The sequence below is a fragment of the Bombina bombina genome, chromosome 1, assembly GCF_027579735.1.
Source record: "Bombina bombina isolate aBomBom1 chromosome 1, aBomBom1.pri, whole genome shotgun sequence".
Taxonomy (NCBI): Eukaryota; Metazoa; Chordata; class Amphibia; order Anura; family Bombinatoridae; genus Bombina; species Bombina bombina.
The window spans coordinates 227,636,251-227,654,337 of record NC_069499.1 but is presented as its reverse complement, the minus strand read 5'-3'; the positions used below and the strand labels follow the sequence as shown (position 1 = coordinate 227,654,337).

The window sequence follows — 18,087 nt, the reverse complement described above, 5'->3', positions numbered from 1 at the left end:
ACTATTTAATAACTATTCTAACTAGCTAAAATAAATACAAAGTTACCTGTAAAATAAATATAAATCCTAAGATAGCTACAATATAATTATTAATTATATTGTAGCTATCTTAGGGTTTATTTTACAGGTAAGTAATGTTAGTAGTCAGCGCACCCAGGTAGGTAAAGAAATACGTAGAGAAATGATATTTGATCCAACTCTTTTATTTGTAACAAGTCACATTACAAATGTTAAGGCATCAAAAATAATACGGCTGGCAGCTCAGGTCAGGTTAGGAAAAAACAAAAAGGTCAGACGCGTTTCTTAGTGCATTAAGCACATAATAAGCATTAGCTCCTTAGCTCCTCAGTGACCATTAATGTGTACCCATGATTCCAAGGTTTATATGCACAGGTAAACTCCTCCTAGGTAATTGCCTAGCCAATTATGTGTAAGCAGACAGGGCAAATATGGGGAAACTGCACATATAGGAAAAATTGGGTGCACATTAGGGGGATTGTTAGAAATAACACGCTCAGTATACTGCAGTCCCAAAATAAAAAAAGTCAGAAAAAGACTTAATATAAATATATATTATTTGATATCCATAATTTACTGAAAAAGTTTGGGACGGTGCAGTATAAGTATGTGTGTAGTTATTTTACAGGTAAGTATTTATTTTTAAATATGAATAATTTATTAAAGTATAGTGTAGTGTTAGGTGTAATTATAACTTAGGTTAGGATTTATTTTACAGGTAAATTTCTCTTTATTTTAGCTAGGTAGCTATTAAATAGTTAATAACTATTTAATAGCTATTGTACCTGGTTAAAATAAATTGAAAGGTACCTGTAAAATAAAAATAAATCCTAAGATAGCTACAATATAATTATTATTTATATTGTAGCTCTATTAGGGTTTATTTTAAAGGTAAGTATTCAGTTTTAAATAGGATTCATTTAGTTAATAAGAGTTAATTTATTTAGATTTATTTAATTAATATTTAAGTTAGGGGGGCGTTAGGGTTAGGGTTAGACTTAGGTTTAGGGGTTAATCATTTTATTACAGTGGCGGCGGTGTAGTGGGGGGCAGGATAGGGGTTAATAAATTTATTATAGGTGGCGATGGTGTAGGGGGGGCAGGATAGGGGTTAATAGGTTTAATATAGGTTGCGGCGGGTTCAGGGAGCGGCGGTTTAGGGGTTAAACTATTTAGTTGCGGAGAGGTGCGGGATCAGCAGGATAGGGGTTAATAATTTTATAATAGAGGGCGACGGTGTAGGGGGGGCAGGATAGGGGTTACTAGGTATACTGTAGGTGGCAGCGGTGTCCGGGAGCGGCGGTTTAGGGGTTAATACATTTATAAGAGTTGCGGCAGGGTCTAGGAGCGGCGGTTTAGGGGTTAATACATTTATCAGAGTTGCGGCAGGGTCTAGGAGCGGCGGTTTAGGGGTTAATAACTTTATTTAGTTGCGGGGGCCTCCGGGGGTGCCGGTATAGGGGGTAGAACAGTGTAGTTAGTGTGAGTGCTTAGTGACAGGCTAGCAATAAAGCTGGGAAAAAGCCGAAGGGCAGCGAGATCGGATGAGTGATAACTCTCACAGTCCGCTGCTCATCGCCCCGCGGCTTTTTGACAGCTTTATTTGATAACTTAGGCGTATTTTTTCAGGTCCGCAGCGGCGATGTGAGGCAAGCTTAGGCGGGCGTATTGGGCCGGCGAAGCCAGAAAAGTAGACGGCTTGATAACTACCCCCCTATACCTCTTGAGGATAGTTATTCGTTCAGAGAGGCGACGGATAAGAAAATGGAAACCTTTCTGAGAAAGATGTTTAAACATATGGGATTTTAGTTTCAACCAGCGGCGGCAGTTGCCGCGGTTTCCGGAGCTGCTACCTACTGGTGCGACTCTTTGTCGGAAATCATTGAGGTGGTGTCTCCCCTCGAGGATATTCAAGGCTCTGAGAATTGCTAATTCTTTTATCTGTAATGCAAACATGCAAATTATTCGCCTAAATGCAAAGGCCTCTGGTTTTGTGGTCCTAGCCCGCAAGGCGCTCTGGTTGAAGTCTTGGTCTGCGGACATGACTTCTAAGTCCAGACTCCCTTCTCTTCCCTTCAAGGGAAAGATTTTATTTGGTCCAGGCCTGGACTCCATTATTTCTACGGTTACCGGAGGCAAGGGTGCCTTCCTACCGCAAGATAAGAAGAACAAGTCTAAGGGATGACAATCTTCTAATTTTTATTCCTTTCGCTCTGACAAATCCCAACGACAACAATCCTCCTGCAAGCCCGAGCATCCCAAAACTACTTGGAAGCCAGCTCAGTCCTGGAATAAATCCAAGCAGAATAAGAAGCCCGCCGAAAATAAATCGGCATGAAGGGGAGTGGCCCCCGATCTGGGATTGGATCGTGTAGGGGGCATACTGTCTCCGTGGGTCCTGGAGTTGATATCTCAGGGATACAAGATAGGCTTCAAATATCATCCACCAAGGGGCAGATTCCATCTCTCAAAATTGTCGACCAGAAAAGAGGGATGCTTTTCTAGGGTGCGTTCTGGATCTATCCTCCTTAGGAGTTGTTGTCCCGGTGCCTATCTAACAAAGAGGTTTGGGGTTTTATTCAAACCTTTTTGTGGTCCCAAAGAAGGAGGAAACTTTCTGCCCAATTCTGGACCTAAAGAGCTTAAACAAATTTCTCAGGGTCCCTTCCCTCAAGATGGAGACGGATAAGATCCATCCTTCCTTTAATTCAGGAAGACCAGTTTATGACCACTATAGATCTGAAGGACGCTTACCTTCATGTTCCAATCCACAGGGAACACTTTCAGTTCTGGGGGCTCTTCTAGCAGTTGCCAGAACTCAGGGTATTGCAGTAGCTCCATACTTGGATGATATTCTGGTGCAAGCACTATCCTTTCGTCTTGCGGAAGAATTCTCAGAGTCCCTTCTCAGTCTTCTTCAATCACATGGATGGAAGATAAACTTGGAAAAGAGTTCTCTTATCCCAAGTACCAGGGTGGAATTCCTGGGTACTATAATAGACTCCATATCCATGAGGATATTTCTAACAGACCAGAGATGTTGCAAGCTAACTTCGGCATGTCTTGCCCTCCCGGACTCCTTGAAGTCCCTCTGTGGCTCAGTGTATGGAGGTGATTGGTCTCATGGTGTCCTGGATGGACATCATTCCTTTTGCCAGGTTCCTTTTCAGACCTTTACAACTGTACATGCTAGACAGCCGGTCGAGAGAATCGCTGTCTTGGTGGCTCTGTCCAGATCATCTGTCCCGAGGGACATGCTTCTTAAAACCATCCTAGGAGATTGTGACTACTGACGCAAGCCTATCCGGATGGGGAGTGGTTTGGGCTGCCAGGAAAGCACAGGGGTTGTGGACTCTCTCCGAACAATATTTTGGAACTACGGGCAATCTTCAAGGCCTTGAAGGCTTGGCCACTTCTGGGTTCGTCCCAGTTTATCAAAATGAAGGAAGTATCTCAGATTCTGGAGTGGGCGGAGGCCCACAGCTGTTCGCTGTCAGCGATCCACATTCTGGGTGTGGACAGCTGGAAGGCGGATTTTCTCATCAGGCAATCCTTCCATCCAGGGGAATGGTCTTTCCATCCCGAGGTGTTTGCATAGATATGCAGCAAGTGGGGGATGCTGGAGATAGATCTCATGGCATCCTATCTTAATACCAGGTACGGGTCGAGGTAGAGGGATCCCCAAGTGGATCTAATAGATGCACTAGCAGTGCCTTAAAGGTTCAAACTCATATATCTTTTTCCTCCATTAAGCTTCTTCCTCGAGTGCTGGCCCGCATCAAGCAGGAGTGGGTATCAGTAATCCTGATTGCTCCATCGTGTCCTGCGAAGGATGTGGTTCGCGGATCTAGTGGGGATGTCCTCATCTCCTCCTTGGAAGTTACCTTGTCGCAGAGACCTGCTGATACAAGGTTCAATTTGTTCATCAAAATCTAGATTCTCTGAGGCTGACTGCGTGGAGATTGAACGCTTAGTCTTAGCCAAGAGATAGCTAGATTACGAGTTTTGCGTTATGAGTATAACGCTGCTTTTCTTTTACAAAGATATGACGAGTCCACGGATTTCATCCTTACTTGTGGGATTTATCCTCCTGCTGACAGGAAGTGGCAAAGAGCACCACAGCAGAGCTGTATATATAGCTCCTCCCTTCCATTTTTTATTTTAAAATGGTCCAAAGAGAGTACTATTTTCCTCAGGGAGAAATCAAGACATATTATTTTCTGCCCTGATGTAAATGATCTTAGCATGCAGTAACTAAGATCCATTTCGTTCCCACAGAGCAGCTGGAGATAGTGTAATAAAATCTTCAGTGTGGAGAACAGTGTATTGCTTCTAGCAACATTGAGGTATGTTCAGTCTTTTGTTTTCTGGGGAGACTTGTTATATCAGAACAGGCTGACATTTGCACCTATATGGAGAAGGGTAAGCAGGATGCACTATGTATAATGGATGTGTAGCTGTAATACCTTTATTGTTTTAATTATGTAAGGACCAAAAGTAATGAGTACTTGGTGGCTGATATGGGGCTGGACGCTGGGAGACTTTAATGCAGTTCACAGTAGGCAGGGATGCAGGACTTGAATATATGTTTGGCCTGCATTTTACATTTAGCATAGTATTACTGTAGCTGACATGTTTATTTTTATACAGGCGTCCCGTGCGGGCCTTAGTCAAATTCAGTACGCCCACGATGGGCGGGGCCTATTTTTGCGCGTTTTGCCGCGCTGTTTACATAGAATATCTGACAAACACATCGCAGGAGCTAACAGAGGCTGGGGACTGCGTTGTCCGTAATCGATAGTTTTCCTCGTTTTATCCGGCAACAGGGTCACTCCGGAGGCAGGTAGGTGGTGCAGGGGCCTATAATTGTAGTTCCAAATAAAGTTAGATTTTTTTCTCTATCATTTTTGTATTTGGGCATTTCTGCAAGTGGATGCAGTATTTAGGAGCGTTTTAGGCACATTTAAATTTAGTTTTTCTGCTTATAGAACGTTTTTGCAGTTTCAGAAGAAAAGTTGCACTTTTTAAAGATTTAAAGGCGCAGTAGTTTTTTTTTAAATCTTTCTTTTTTCATATTATTACTGTTAAATCTGTTCAACATGTCAGATAGTGAGGATGAAACTTCTTGCTCTATGTGTTTAAATGCCACTGTGGAACCCCCTTTGATTTTTTGTCCCTCATGTACTGAGAGGACCTTACAATGCAAAGCACATATGTAAAGAAAATATGTGTAAAGATGGTTCTCAAGCTGAAGGGAATCAGGGTGTACCGCCAGTTTCTCCCCAAGCGTCAAAACCTTTAACGCCCACCCAAGAGACGCCTGGTTCTTCAACCGCGTCTAATTCATTTACTCTGCAGGATATGGTCCGTGCTTTGAAGTTTTATTTGCAGGCGTCTAAAAAGTTTCGCCAATCATCTTCATTATTCATTGTGTTTTCGGGAAAGCGTAGGGGCCAGAAAGCTACGGCTACCTCTCTTTCTCTTTGGCTAAAGAGTATCATCCGTCTGGCATATGAGACTGCGGGACGGCAGCCTCATGAAAGAATTACGGCTCATTCCACTAGGGCTATGGCTTCCTCATGGGCATTTAAAAATGATGCTTCTGTTGAACAGATTTGCAAGGCTGCAACTTGGTCGTCTCTTCATACTTTTTACAAATTTTACAAATTTGACACTTTTGCTTCATCTGAGGCTGTTTTTGGGAGAAAGGTTCTTCAAGCAGTGGTGCCTTCCGTTTAGGTTCCTGTCTTGTCCCTCCCTTTCATCCGTGTCCTATAGCTTTGGTATTGGTATCCCACAAGTAAGGATGAAATCCGTGGACTTGTCATATCTTTGTGAAAGAAAAGGAAATTTATGCTTACCTGATAAATTTATTTCTTTTACGATATGACGAGTCCACGGCCCACCCTGTCATTTTTTAAGATAGGCATATATATTTATTTTTATTAAACTTTAGTCACCTCTGCACCTTTAGCTTTTCCTTTCTCTTCCTAACTTCGGTTGAATGACTGGATTGGGAGGGAAGGGAGGAGCTATATATACAGCTCTGCTGTGGTGTTCTTTGCCACTTCCTGTCAGCAGGAGGATAAATCCCACAAGTAAGGATGAAATTCGTGGACTCGTCATATCGTAAAAGAAATAAATTTATCAGGTAAGCATAAATTTCCTTTTTTCCTACCGCTGCTATTACAAGTCTTGTAGGTATAGCTGTAGCTTTTAAAAAAGTCCTTTTTCAATGGGACTTGCTTAGCGCCAGTATTACAAGTTTTGCCTGGGAGGCCAAAAAGTGAGCGATACAGCCTATACCGATAAGATTCGTACCGCCATCTAAAGTCAGTAGTTATGAATTTTACGCTACAAAGCTGTGCCATAAGACTCATAACTAAAGTGTTAAAAAGTATGGGTGGTGGGTTTTACTATTGGGGGGTTGTTTGTAATTTTTTTTACAGGTAAAAGAGGTCATTTCTTTGGGGCAATGCCCTGAAAAAGGCCCTTTTAAGGGCTATTGGCAGTTTAGTGTAGGATAGGGTTTTTTTATTTGGGGGGGGGGGGCTTTTTATTTTGATAGGGCTATTAGATTAGGAGTAATTCGTTTTTATTTTTGATTATTTCTTTTTTTATTTTGTGTAATTTAGTGTTTATTATTTCTTGTAATTTAGATAAATGTATTTTTTTAATTTAATTTATTTAATTTTATTGTAATGTTAGGTGTTAGTGTGAGGCAGGTTAGGTTTTATTTTACAGGTAAATTTGTATTTATTTTAACCAGGTAGCTAGTAATTAGTTAATAACCAGTGGTGTCACTAGGGTTGGTGTCACCCCCCCCCCCCCAGAAAGCAGACACACACAAAAACACAGGCACACACACATACAAACACTCGACACACTTAAAAACATACTCATATGCACACACAAACACTCGGAAACACACTCAGACACACACACAAAAGCACACACAAAAATACTGAGACACACACACAAAAACACTGAGACACACACACACAAAAACTCAGACACACACATACAAAATATGTAAACTGCACTGCATTAATTATGAAGCTCATGCCTAGAGCTGCTCCCTGGCTCAGCAGAGCATCAAATGAAAGATAAACAGAGCACTCTAAAATAAATCATTGAAGAAAAGGTTAAAGGGACAGTATACTGTAAAATAGTTTTTCCCTTAATGTGTTTACAATTGCTTTTTTTACCAACTGCAGAGTAAAAAATGTATGAAAATTAGCTTTTTAAGGCTTATTTGTGTATATTAAAGCTCTGATTTTGTGTTTTGAAGCCACAACCTAATAAAATGGGTTGAGCTTGTAGATATAATCCGATCTAATTACTGTATCACATTGTGCAAATATACCTGCTTCTTTATCTTATATCTGTCCTTAAAACAATCACCAATACTTTGAGAGAACAATGGAAAATCAACATTTTATTACCTTATCTCTGCTATATCACACTGGGAGTGTAATTTCTTCTGCTAGCTGTGTTTACAAAGCTTATCTATAGCTGGTACGCGCGGCCACAAACTTTCAGAATAGGTGGGGATACCACATGCTAAATCAACAATTTCAAATGCCAATATAAGGGTAAAGGAGCTACTTGTAAACAATTTAATACACTCCAGCAAGTAAAGTGGATCATTGGGAACAAATTAAAGGGGAGACATTTTTTGAGTAAACTGTCCCTTTAAGGCACGCAAACTATGAAAATTCTGCTCTCTGACTCTGTTCCAAGTCTGTCAGTGCACAGCCCTGGGCCGCATGTCACTGAGCAGTGAGCACAGATAGGCAGGCAGGTTTAGGCAAGCAGCGCAACTTTGCAAGCCCCACAGCACGCCCACAACATTCATAGTGAAATTGGGCAGGGGAGGAGCAAAGTACAAACAAGCAAAAGCAGCCGGGAAAACTATTTGTTGAAATTGCAGCACTGGCTCAAGGGGCAAAAAAATTGTGTGTCTACAACTTCCCCAGTCCCACTAATGTTCACAAATGCCAGCCCCTCTAATAAAATAATCTATGCATCTCAACATTGTATTTCTTTGAATTTCAATAAAATTAAAAAAAAAAAAAATTTATGCCACCCCCTGGAGGGTGTCACCCAGGTGCGGCCCGCACCCCCCTAGTGACACCACTGTTAATAACTATTTACTAACTAGTCTACCTAGTGAAAATAAATACAAACTTACCTGTGAAATAAAAATAAAACCTAAGATAGCTACAATGTAACTATTAGTTATATTGTAGCTAGCTTAGGGTTTATTTTACAGGTAAGTATTTATTTTTAAATAGGAATTATTTAGTTATTAATAGTAGGTTTTGTTTAGAATTATTTTAATTATGTTAAAGTTAGGGGTGTTAGGGTTACGTTAGGGTTAGATTTAGGGTTAGGTTTAGGGGTTAATATATTTATTTAGTGTTAGTGATGTGGGAGACCAGAGGTTTAGGGGTTAATAACTTTAGTATAGTGGCGGAGGCGACGTTGGGGGCGGCAGATTAGGGGTTAATAAATTTATGTAGGTGGCGGCGACATTAGGGGTGGCAGATTAGGGGTTGATAAATTTATGTAGGTGGCGGCAACGTTAGGGGCGGCAGATTATGGGTTAATAAGTCTAATGTAGGTATCGGCGATGTTCGGGGCAGCAGATTAGGGGTGTTAAGACTCAGGGTTTTTGTTAGGGTGTTAGGTTTAAACATACATTTTCTTTCCCCATAGACATCAATGGGGCTCCGTTACGGCCAGCCATAACGCAAAACTCGTAATCTGGCTTAGAGGTTTTTCTGAGAGTGTCATTGATACTCTTTTTCAAGCTTGTAAACCAGTTACTCGGCGTATCTACCACAAGGTATGGATGACCTACTTATTCTGGTGTAAAGAGCGTGTTTTTTCCTGGCACAGAATTAAGGTTGACAGAATCTTATCTTTTGTCCAGGATGGGCTGGGAAAGGGCCTTTCTGCTATTTCCCTGAGGGGACAGATTTTGGCCTTGTCGGTTTTATTGCACAAAAGACTGACTGAGCTTCCAGACGTGCAGTCCTTACCTGTGTTTAGATCTTGGGCTCCCCCTTGAAGCCTAAATCTTGTTCTTAGGGTTTTGCCCTAAGGTTCCGTTTGAGCCTCTGCATTCCGTTGACATTAAATTGTTATCTTGGAAGGTTCTCTTTTTATTAGCTATTGCCTCTGCGCGCACAGTTTCTGAGATCTCTGCGTTGCAATGTAAGCCCCCTTATCTGATTTTTCATGCAGATAAGGCAGTTTTACATACTAAATTAGGTTTTCTTTCTAAGGTTGTGTCAGATCGCAACATCATTCAGAAGATTGTGGTTCCTTCCTTGTGTCCTAATCCTTCTTCATCAAAGGAATGCTTACTTCACAATTTGGATGTGGTTTGCGCCTTGAAGTTCTATCTTCAGGCTACTAAGGAGTTTAGACAATCTTCCTATTTGTTGTCTATTTAGGGAAGTGTAAGGAGCAGATGGCTATTTCGACTTACCTATCTTTTTGGTTAAGGAGTGTCATCCACTTAGCTTACGAGACAGCGAGACATCATCCTCCTGAGAGGATAACGGCTCATCACACTAGAGCAGTGGGCCTTTAAGAATGAGGCCTCTATGGATCAGATTTGTAAGGCGGCTACCTGGTCCTCCTTACATACTTTTTCAAAATTTTAAAAGTTTGATGTTTTTGCTTCAGGTGAAGCAGCTTTCAGGAGAAAAGTTTTGCAGGCTATGGTGCCCTCAGAATAGGAGCTTGGGTATAGTTTTCCTAACAGTAAGGAATGAAGCCATAGACTCTCCCTATCTTAGGAAGGAAAACATAATTTATGCTTTCCAGGTAAATTCCTTTCCTTCCGGATAGGGAGAGTTTACCGCACATTTTTTCTTCTCTGGGTGGTCCTCTATTTTTTATTTTATTCTTCTGGCATCATTTATACCCTAATGTTTCTCCTACTTTTCCTTGTTCCCTCGGCAGAATGACTGGGGTAATGAGGAAGTGGGAGGGATATTTAAGCCTTTGGCTGGGGTGCCTTTGCCTCCTCCTGGTGGCCAGGTGTTGTATTTCCCAACAGTAAGGAATGATGCTTGGTCTCAGGAGCAAGGTGAGCATACACAGGTATCCGGAAGGAAAGGAATTTATCTGGTAAGCATAAATTATGTTTTTTGTCGATTTCTGAAAGCAACACAGATTTGTATGTAATCTTCAATGTAGTCATTTTGCATGATACTTGCTAAATCTAGACAGTCTGTGGACGCTAAATATAGCAACCATGATGCTCAAATAGGGCATTTTATGGTGTTCTGATACCATTGTTGCAAAGTTCTCTCATATATATTAGATATTTGCATTCGGCTTCGGACAAATACGTATTCATCTGAATTCTTGCGAATAACAACATTTTTCATGTTTATTTATTGCATTTTTTCCCGTTTTTAGTTAGTCACTTTCGGTGCCAAAAAAAGGGGCAGAGAATACAGGAAAAGGGGAAGGAGCTGAAATACTCTGACAAATCAGCTCATTCATTGGCAGTTATGTACAAGAGGTTTGACCATTGATGTGTACAACTTCTCCTGTCCCTTAACATTACTGAAAGATTGATGTAAGGTATAGCAAGTCAGGCATTAAATGCCAAACAGGCTCGTCCAATCCACTGTTTAACCTTGCTTAGGGATGTGGGAGTCTTAGCGAATATCATCCATCTTAAATTACTTTCACTTCAGCTTTTGGACAGTGTGGTTGTGTGTGCCCCTGTCAGCTATATTACATTGTGTGTTGTTGTTGTTTATTGTTTTTTTACCCTGTGTGCGTAGAATCCAATTTCTTTCATCAGATTGTGAGTCCATGAGACATCTCCTGACTACAAGGAGGAGGCAAAAGACTCCCCAACACACCAGAGCTTTCCATCTCTCCCACTTTTCTTTTGCCTCGTTGATAAGGAGTGAGGTGAAAGTGAACTTTAAGATCTATTCACTGTTTGAAGGGGGAAAGGGTATCCTCTAACCAATCTGAAGCTGAATACTCCTCACAATAACCTTTCGTTCAGAGGGGCAGACAAGGAATTATCAGCCAGGCAGTAAAGGGTCTTTTCTCAGCGAGAAATATTGCAGGCCTCCCACATGAAATGTAGACTTGCCCACCAATGCCCTGGTCTACAGTGAGCTACTCCTTGTGGATCCACAGCCCTCCCCAGGGGAAATGTGAAGTCCCCTGGGTTGTAGATGCTATAACTGTAACCCTGGCATTGTGCTCGTACTGTTTATTTTAGGCTTGTCTGCTGTAAACAAGTCGCTGAAGCTGAGCTAACCCCAGTGGACAGAGGTGCTAGTTGGTAAGTACCTGCACCTAACAAGCCCATTGGCTATTATCATGAACATGTGCACATGATTCACATAGTCTGGGGATCTATATTATACACCATACACCTCATGCTAGCAGTTTTTCGCAATTTTGAAAAACTTTGTTTTTTGTGGTTACCGTTGCCTTAAATTTAGTGTGATCGGCTTAGAGCACTCAGATTTTACTTCTAAGCTATGCACATTATGTTTTATTTCACATGTGCTGAATTTCTGTTAGTTACCTTAGCTTGAATCACTGACCAGTAGCGTAAGCGCGCTAAGGGTTATTGGTTTCAGTTTGCTTTTTAATGTGCTTTTTCTGTTATTATCCTGTCCTGTTCCTGTGCTGCTGTTACATTCTTAGCATACAGGAAAGTTCTCAGGACCGGTGGATAATAAGAGATGGGCTTTAAATTTGGGGTTCAATTTTTTTTAACCCTTTATGTGCTGTATTATACGCTATGTAAGCCTTTTTACTGTTTTTACAGTTTTTTCACAGCTTATTTGAACAGGTGAGAGTAACACAGAATACCTATTAGGTGCAGCAGACACAGCTGATTTGAAGAAGGCTTACACTGGTATGGTAGACGCAGGTTTCTCAGCATGCACAGAATACCCAGTGAGTACTGTTGGTGAGACTGTAACGAGATACCAGATAGGTACAGCAGGTACAGCTAGTTTGTAGAAGACTGTCACTGGTATGGTAGACACAGGTTTCTCAGCATTGGTACAGCAGACACAGCTTCAGGAACAAGGTGAGCATACACCAGTATCAGGTTATTCTGCTTGACTTTCAGGATCCAAGTGAGCATACATGGGAGCAAGGTAAGTATGCTTGTTTTTAGAGTCAAGGTGAGCATACACCGGAATCAGGTGAGTATGCTTTGGTTTTCAGGAACAAGATGAGCATACACAGGTATTGAGGTAAGTATGCTTGGTCTCAGGAGCAAGATGAGCGTACACAGGTATCAAGGTAAGGATGCTTGGTCTCAGGAGCAAGGTGATCATACACAGGTATCAAGGTAAGGATGCTTGGTCTCAGGAGCAAGGTGATCATACACAGGTATCAAGGTAAGGATGCTTGGTCTCAGGAGCAAGGTGAGCGTACACAGTTATCAAGGTAAGGATGCTTGGTCTCAGGAGCAAGGTGAGCGTACACAGTTATCAAGGTAAGGATGCTTGGTCTCAGGAGCAAGGTGAGCATACACAGGTATCAAGGTAAGGATGCTTGGTCTCAGGAGCAAGGTGAGCATACACAGGTATCAAGGTAAGTATGCTTGGGTGAACATACACAGGAGCCAGGTAAGTGAACAATAACTCAGCCCAGTGTGATGGGCTGGGTGAGCTTTTATAGGAACTCCCACACCTGAGTTTCACAGACTGATCTCTGTGTCACTCCATGTGGGAGGCATCCTCAGCGTTTGCTGAGACCGCATCCTTCTAACCAGACGCAGGTAAGTAACCTTTGTCCAAGGGAATCTAGGCTCTTGTTTGTCGTCCTCCCTTGGAGATGCATTTTTAAAGTTTATGTACTGTAATCAGATGCCTACCTAGTTCATTAACTCTGCTGCATGCTGCTGCCTCTCCAGCTCCTGCCCTTCTCTGAATTGTGTCTCCAAGGATCTATCTATAACTACAAACTTGTTATGGTGCATGTGTGTGAGGCATGTAGGTACTTTAGCATGAGGGAGTAGAAAAAGAATGAGAGAGTTGAAGAAAAAAAAAAGATATAAAAGGTTAGAAGGGGGAAACATTAGGGTGGTTGAGAAAGCTAGTGAATGATTAATTAATATTACTGTAATTATCACATTGTCTTTGTAAAAATTATTCTATTTCCTGTATGTTCTCATGTCTTCCAGTTGTTGGCATTACATACCAGTGTAACTTTGTTGCTAAAAAATATAATGTTTTGTGAGCTTCCCACTGGCGTTAATGTAATTGAAAAAAATTTAGTTTTGAACAAAATTCTTATTTGAATATTCAGACAACCGAACACGTCCATGGCTAAAATTCTGATGACCTGAATTTGCCAGATAAAAAAATCAAACCCAAATCTTTCAAACTAACTAAATTTTTTGTCCGTACACACATCTAATATATGTCAACATTTATGCAAATGTACTAAATAAAGTTCTTGTGCATGTTTACTTGACACTTCAAGGGCAAATACTTATGTGTAGATAAATGGATTGTGCATGCAAGTACAAACTTAAAAAAACATGAGCATTTTATTTATGACTCTAATGTACCAGCAATTATAGGGACATTGTACACTAGATTTTTCTTTGCATAAGGGTTTTGTATATTATCCATTTATATAGCTCATCTGGTGGTGTTTTTGTACAAATTTATAGTTTTGCTTATTTTTAAATAACATTGTGCTGATTTTCAGACTCCTAACCAAAACCCACAGTTTTAGATGTATACTGATGTATACAGACTTCAGATTGTTTCTGTTTGTATAATGGGTCTTTTCATATACAGGAGAAGGGAAAGGTCCCTTTCAGTGGGTGTCATTCCATCACATTCAGGTTAAAAAAACAAAAGCCACAATTTTAAGCAGTAAATTATAGGAAAGCAGTCAATATAAGAAAAACATGCATTTGTTAATAAAACATGTGTATATTAATATTTACCGTATTTTTCGCTCCATAAGACGCACCTGACCAAAGACGCACCTAGTTTTTAGAGGAGGAAAACAAGAAAAGAATATTCTGAATCAAATGGTGTAGTAAACTGTTTTAATAAACAACTGCTTGTTGTTCTTCCATCTCCCCCTTGAGTCTAAAGTTACAGCCTTACAGTAATGATAATGATAACTAACGGACCACGCTGCACTCCGGATTCAGAAACTTCCTAAACACCTTGAGTCCAGCGTGGTCCGTTAGTTATCATTATCATTACTGTAAGGCTGTAACTTTAGTCTCAAGGGGGAGAGGGAAGAACAACAAGCAGTGAGTCGGCAGATGCAGCCTAAGTGACAGCGGTCAGGCAGCAGATAGGAAATTGCCAATAAAAAAAAATGCATTTGATGTAGCGTTGCATGCATACACTGACACTGGGCCACTACCGGAAACAAACTAAGTAAACAGTGTACAGCATAGGGCAGTCATATTAGTTATATCATCAGACCCCATAAATAAAAAATACATAATAAGCCTTTACCGTCTTTTAGCGCACAAACACTCGGGCAGGGCACTACAGCTACAAACTTAACACTGACTGCAGCACTGTCCGAAGTCTCAGAGTCAGTGGGCGGGGCCAAAGGTAACCGCCGGTCCACACATTCGCTCCATAAGACGCACAGACATTTCCCTTTACTTTTGAGGGGGGGAAAAGTGCGTCTTATGGACCGAAAAATACTGTAGTGTGTCTTCTTTAAAGATCTTGTCAGAAAACATAATATACAGATAAAGTTATGGTTTTTTTTTCCCTTGTGTTATAGGAGAGTGTTTTGGAGTCTGGTCTTGAAGAGGAGAAGATAATATCTGCTAAAAGCACCAATAGGGATACATCACTTCCAGATGATTTGAAGAAGTGGAGAGACAATCTTAACTGCAATATTAAAAAAATAGACAAAGATTTAACACAACTACACAATCGGCTTCAAGAATCCATACCGTACAGGAAAGCCTTATGGAATGAACAGGTATGATCTTCCCAATGCTGAACATAATTTTTTTTATGGATCATTATGGCATCTTTTACCAAAAAATAATAATTTGTAGAGCCCCATTACACCTAATCACATGTAATAATAAAGGGCACATTCATCAGTGTTGTCCTGTCTTGCTATTTCTGTTACTATTTGATGTGCATTGTTAACTGCTACTGTTTGCAGTCTATGCTATCATTGCATTCACCTTTCATATAGGTGCTGAGAGTTCACGATCCATTACTCCTAAGAATTACTCATCCCTACCACTAGGAGGAGGCGACAATTCCAAAACGTTAAAGAGCTCTATAAAACCCCTCCCACCTTACAGGTTCTTCAGTCTTGTCTTTGCCTCCGCTGGAGGTGGTTGAAGAATGGAAGATGTGCATTTGATTCTACAGAGAGAGGGGTTTTCAGTTTATGTTGAGGCCCATTTTCCCTCAGAGTACAGTGTTTGTCAGAGGTATGTATATGGGGTGTGCTTAGTGGCTCTTTAATTCACCTCATGGGAAATTTGTCACAGACCTGCCATAATTGGTCGCAGGAACTTGTCTTTTGCCTCTTTCTATGGATCTACAATATACTTATATTCCATAACCTCTGCTATGTTTCTGTACTGATTTGGCTTTCTACTGGTTTACTGGTAGATGAGTGTCTGCTGGTAAGTATCAAATTTGTATCTATATCACACTCTATAGCCTTTTGTTGGTATCTATAGCTATATATTTATTTATATATACAGTTTTGGGTTTATTTGTGATGCTTTATTTGATATTATTAAATTAATGTCAAAAGTATGTCCTTGACAGTCCTTTCTAAAAGAGCTTTATGGCTTAAGTCCTGGTCTACTGATATGGTGTCTAAACCCAAACTTTTGTCTCTTTCTTTTCAGGGAAATAAATTGTTTGGTTCTGATTTGAATTGTATCATTCCTGCTGTAACTTGAGGTAAAGGGGATTTTTTTCCTCAGGACAACAAGTCCAAGGGAAAATCTAATGCTTCCAATTGTTTTTGTTCCTTTTGTCAGAACAAGGAACAGCAAGTTGATTCCTCTCAGAAACAAAGCACCAACAACAGGTCAGAGCAAGCCATGCAATCAAATCCTACTTGTATGTCTGCATGAAGGTGCGGCTCCTGATTCAGCAGCTCTGGTAGGGATCAGGTTATGCCTTTTTTCAGGAGGCTTGGTTTCAGTCTGTTCAAGATCCCTAGGTTCTAAATATAGTTTCCCAGGGTTACCAACAAAGATTCAGAACAAGGCCTCCCAGAGGAAGTTTTTTTTTTCTGTCCAATGTTCTAAGCAATCCCTTAAAGGCCCAAGTCCTTTTTTCAGTCTGTTTCAGATCTGGAAACTATGGGAGTGATAGTTCCAATTCCTTTTCAGGAACAGGGGATGAGATTTTATTAAAATCTCTTCATTGTTCCAAAGAAGGAAGGTACTTTCAGACCAGTTCTGGATCTGAAAGCTCTGAACAATTTTGTTCGAATTCCTACTTTCAAATTGGAAACTATTCTTATTATTCTGCCTTGTGTTCAGCAAGGTCAGTTTATATGCTCAATAGATTTAAAGGATGCTTTTCTTCATTTTTGCATTTCTAGACAAGCATTTTCAGTTTGTTTCTTTACCATTTGGTCTAGCTACTGCTCCTAGAATTTTCAAAAAGGTTCTGGGTGCCCTATTGTCTGTGATTTAGATCTTAGGATTTTCCAGTGTTTCCTTACCTAGACGATATCTTGGTTCATGCTCCATCTTTTCATTTAGCAGAATCTCACATCAACAAACTGTTGTTGTTTCTTCAACAGCATGGTTGGAAGATCAATATTCCTAAAAGTGCATTGATGCCTCAGACAATGGTTAGTTTGCTGGGATTTCAAATAGATTCAGATGAGTCTTTCTGTAACAGATCAGAGAAGGCAAACTTGTAACAGCCTGTCTGAGGTTGCCACTAATAGTTCTAGAACTTTGTTCTATTTTCAGGGCCCTTTAGACTTGGCCTCTGTTGAAAAGGAAAGGGAGTCTCATCTCTGCTTACAATCAGACATTTTCACAGCAGTGGCTTATGTCAATCATCAGGGGGGAATTAACTGTTCCCTAGCCATGAAGGAAGTTTCTCGAATTCTTTCATGGACAGAAGTCTTTTCCTGTCTAGTCTCTGCAGTTCATATTCCAGGAGTGAACAACTGGGATGCAGATTTTCTCAGTTGTTAGTCTCTGCATCCAGGGTATGTTCAATCAGGTTGTGGATCTGTTGGGTCTCCCAGAGATAGAGTATGAAAAGAAGTGCGTGGGTCTAGCGCTAGTATAAGCACCTACGGCTCTCTCCAAAAAGGATGCCTAGCCAACCTCAAATATAGCAAATACAATTCAGGTTATGGAGTGAGCGCAGAGGTGAATCAGAATATTAAACTATAAAATTTTAATACATAGTATATTAGACAAAATTAAAAATCATGGATCCATGCATACATAAATAACAATAAACACAATAATATAAATATAAGAATAATGCAGTCAAAACAGATTTGGTACGACGTTGAGTAGATAAAGTGCCGTCTCTGATATAGCTGTATATATCATAAAAAGTAGTGATAACAGTTAATGTCCAAAAGAATTGTTATGTCCCAAAAAAATATAGATGTGTGTCCAAAATACGTTTAACAAAAAGTGTCTAATCCATTAAAAAATTCAATAAAAAATTATTTGTAAAAAATGTTGTGTCCAGAGTGGTATAAGTATCCAATGTGTGCTAAAAATCCTTGTAATGTTGGCTCCAATAGTGAAAAACCCAATGAGTATCCAAAAGAATAAAAAATTTAAAATGGTTAAAAATTATACGTGAATAATGTCAAAAAAGTGGAGAAAAAATGAATAAAAAATATGAATAAAAAATGGCACAACACAAAGTCAAATTGTGAGTTTCGTGATAAAAAGCAAAAACAGTTGTGATGAAGATTATCGTAAAACTGAAGGTGATTCCTAAGTGGTAGCTGGTTTTAAAATTCCATTATAATACAGTTAAAAAGAAACATGTGAAAAGAAATAGAAACAATGCTATAGACAATTTGAAAAATACT

General features: G+C 40.2%; 1 protein-coding gene across 3 annotated transcripts in view; it reads left to right on the top strand.

Annotated features, from left to right (window-relative positions):
• TEDC1 (tubulin epsilon and delta complex 1) overlaps positions 1-18,087 on the top strand; it is a 473,641-nt gene that overhangs the window by 356,183 nt on the left and 99,371 nt on the right. For all 3 annotated transcript variants that reach the window (XM_053697856.1, XM_053697858.1, XM_053697857.1), the window contains one exon: positions 14,803-15,006. In XM_053697856.1, coding sequence (XP_053553831.1) covers positions 14,803-15,006 — 204 coding nt within the window. The remainder of the gene's footprint in view (positions 1-14,802; positions 15,007-18,087) is intronic.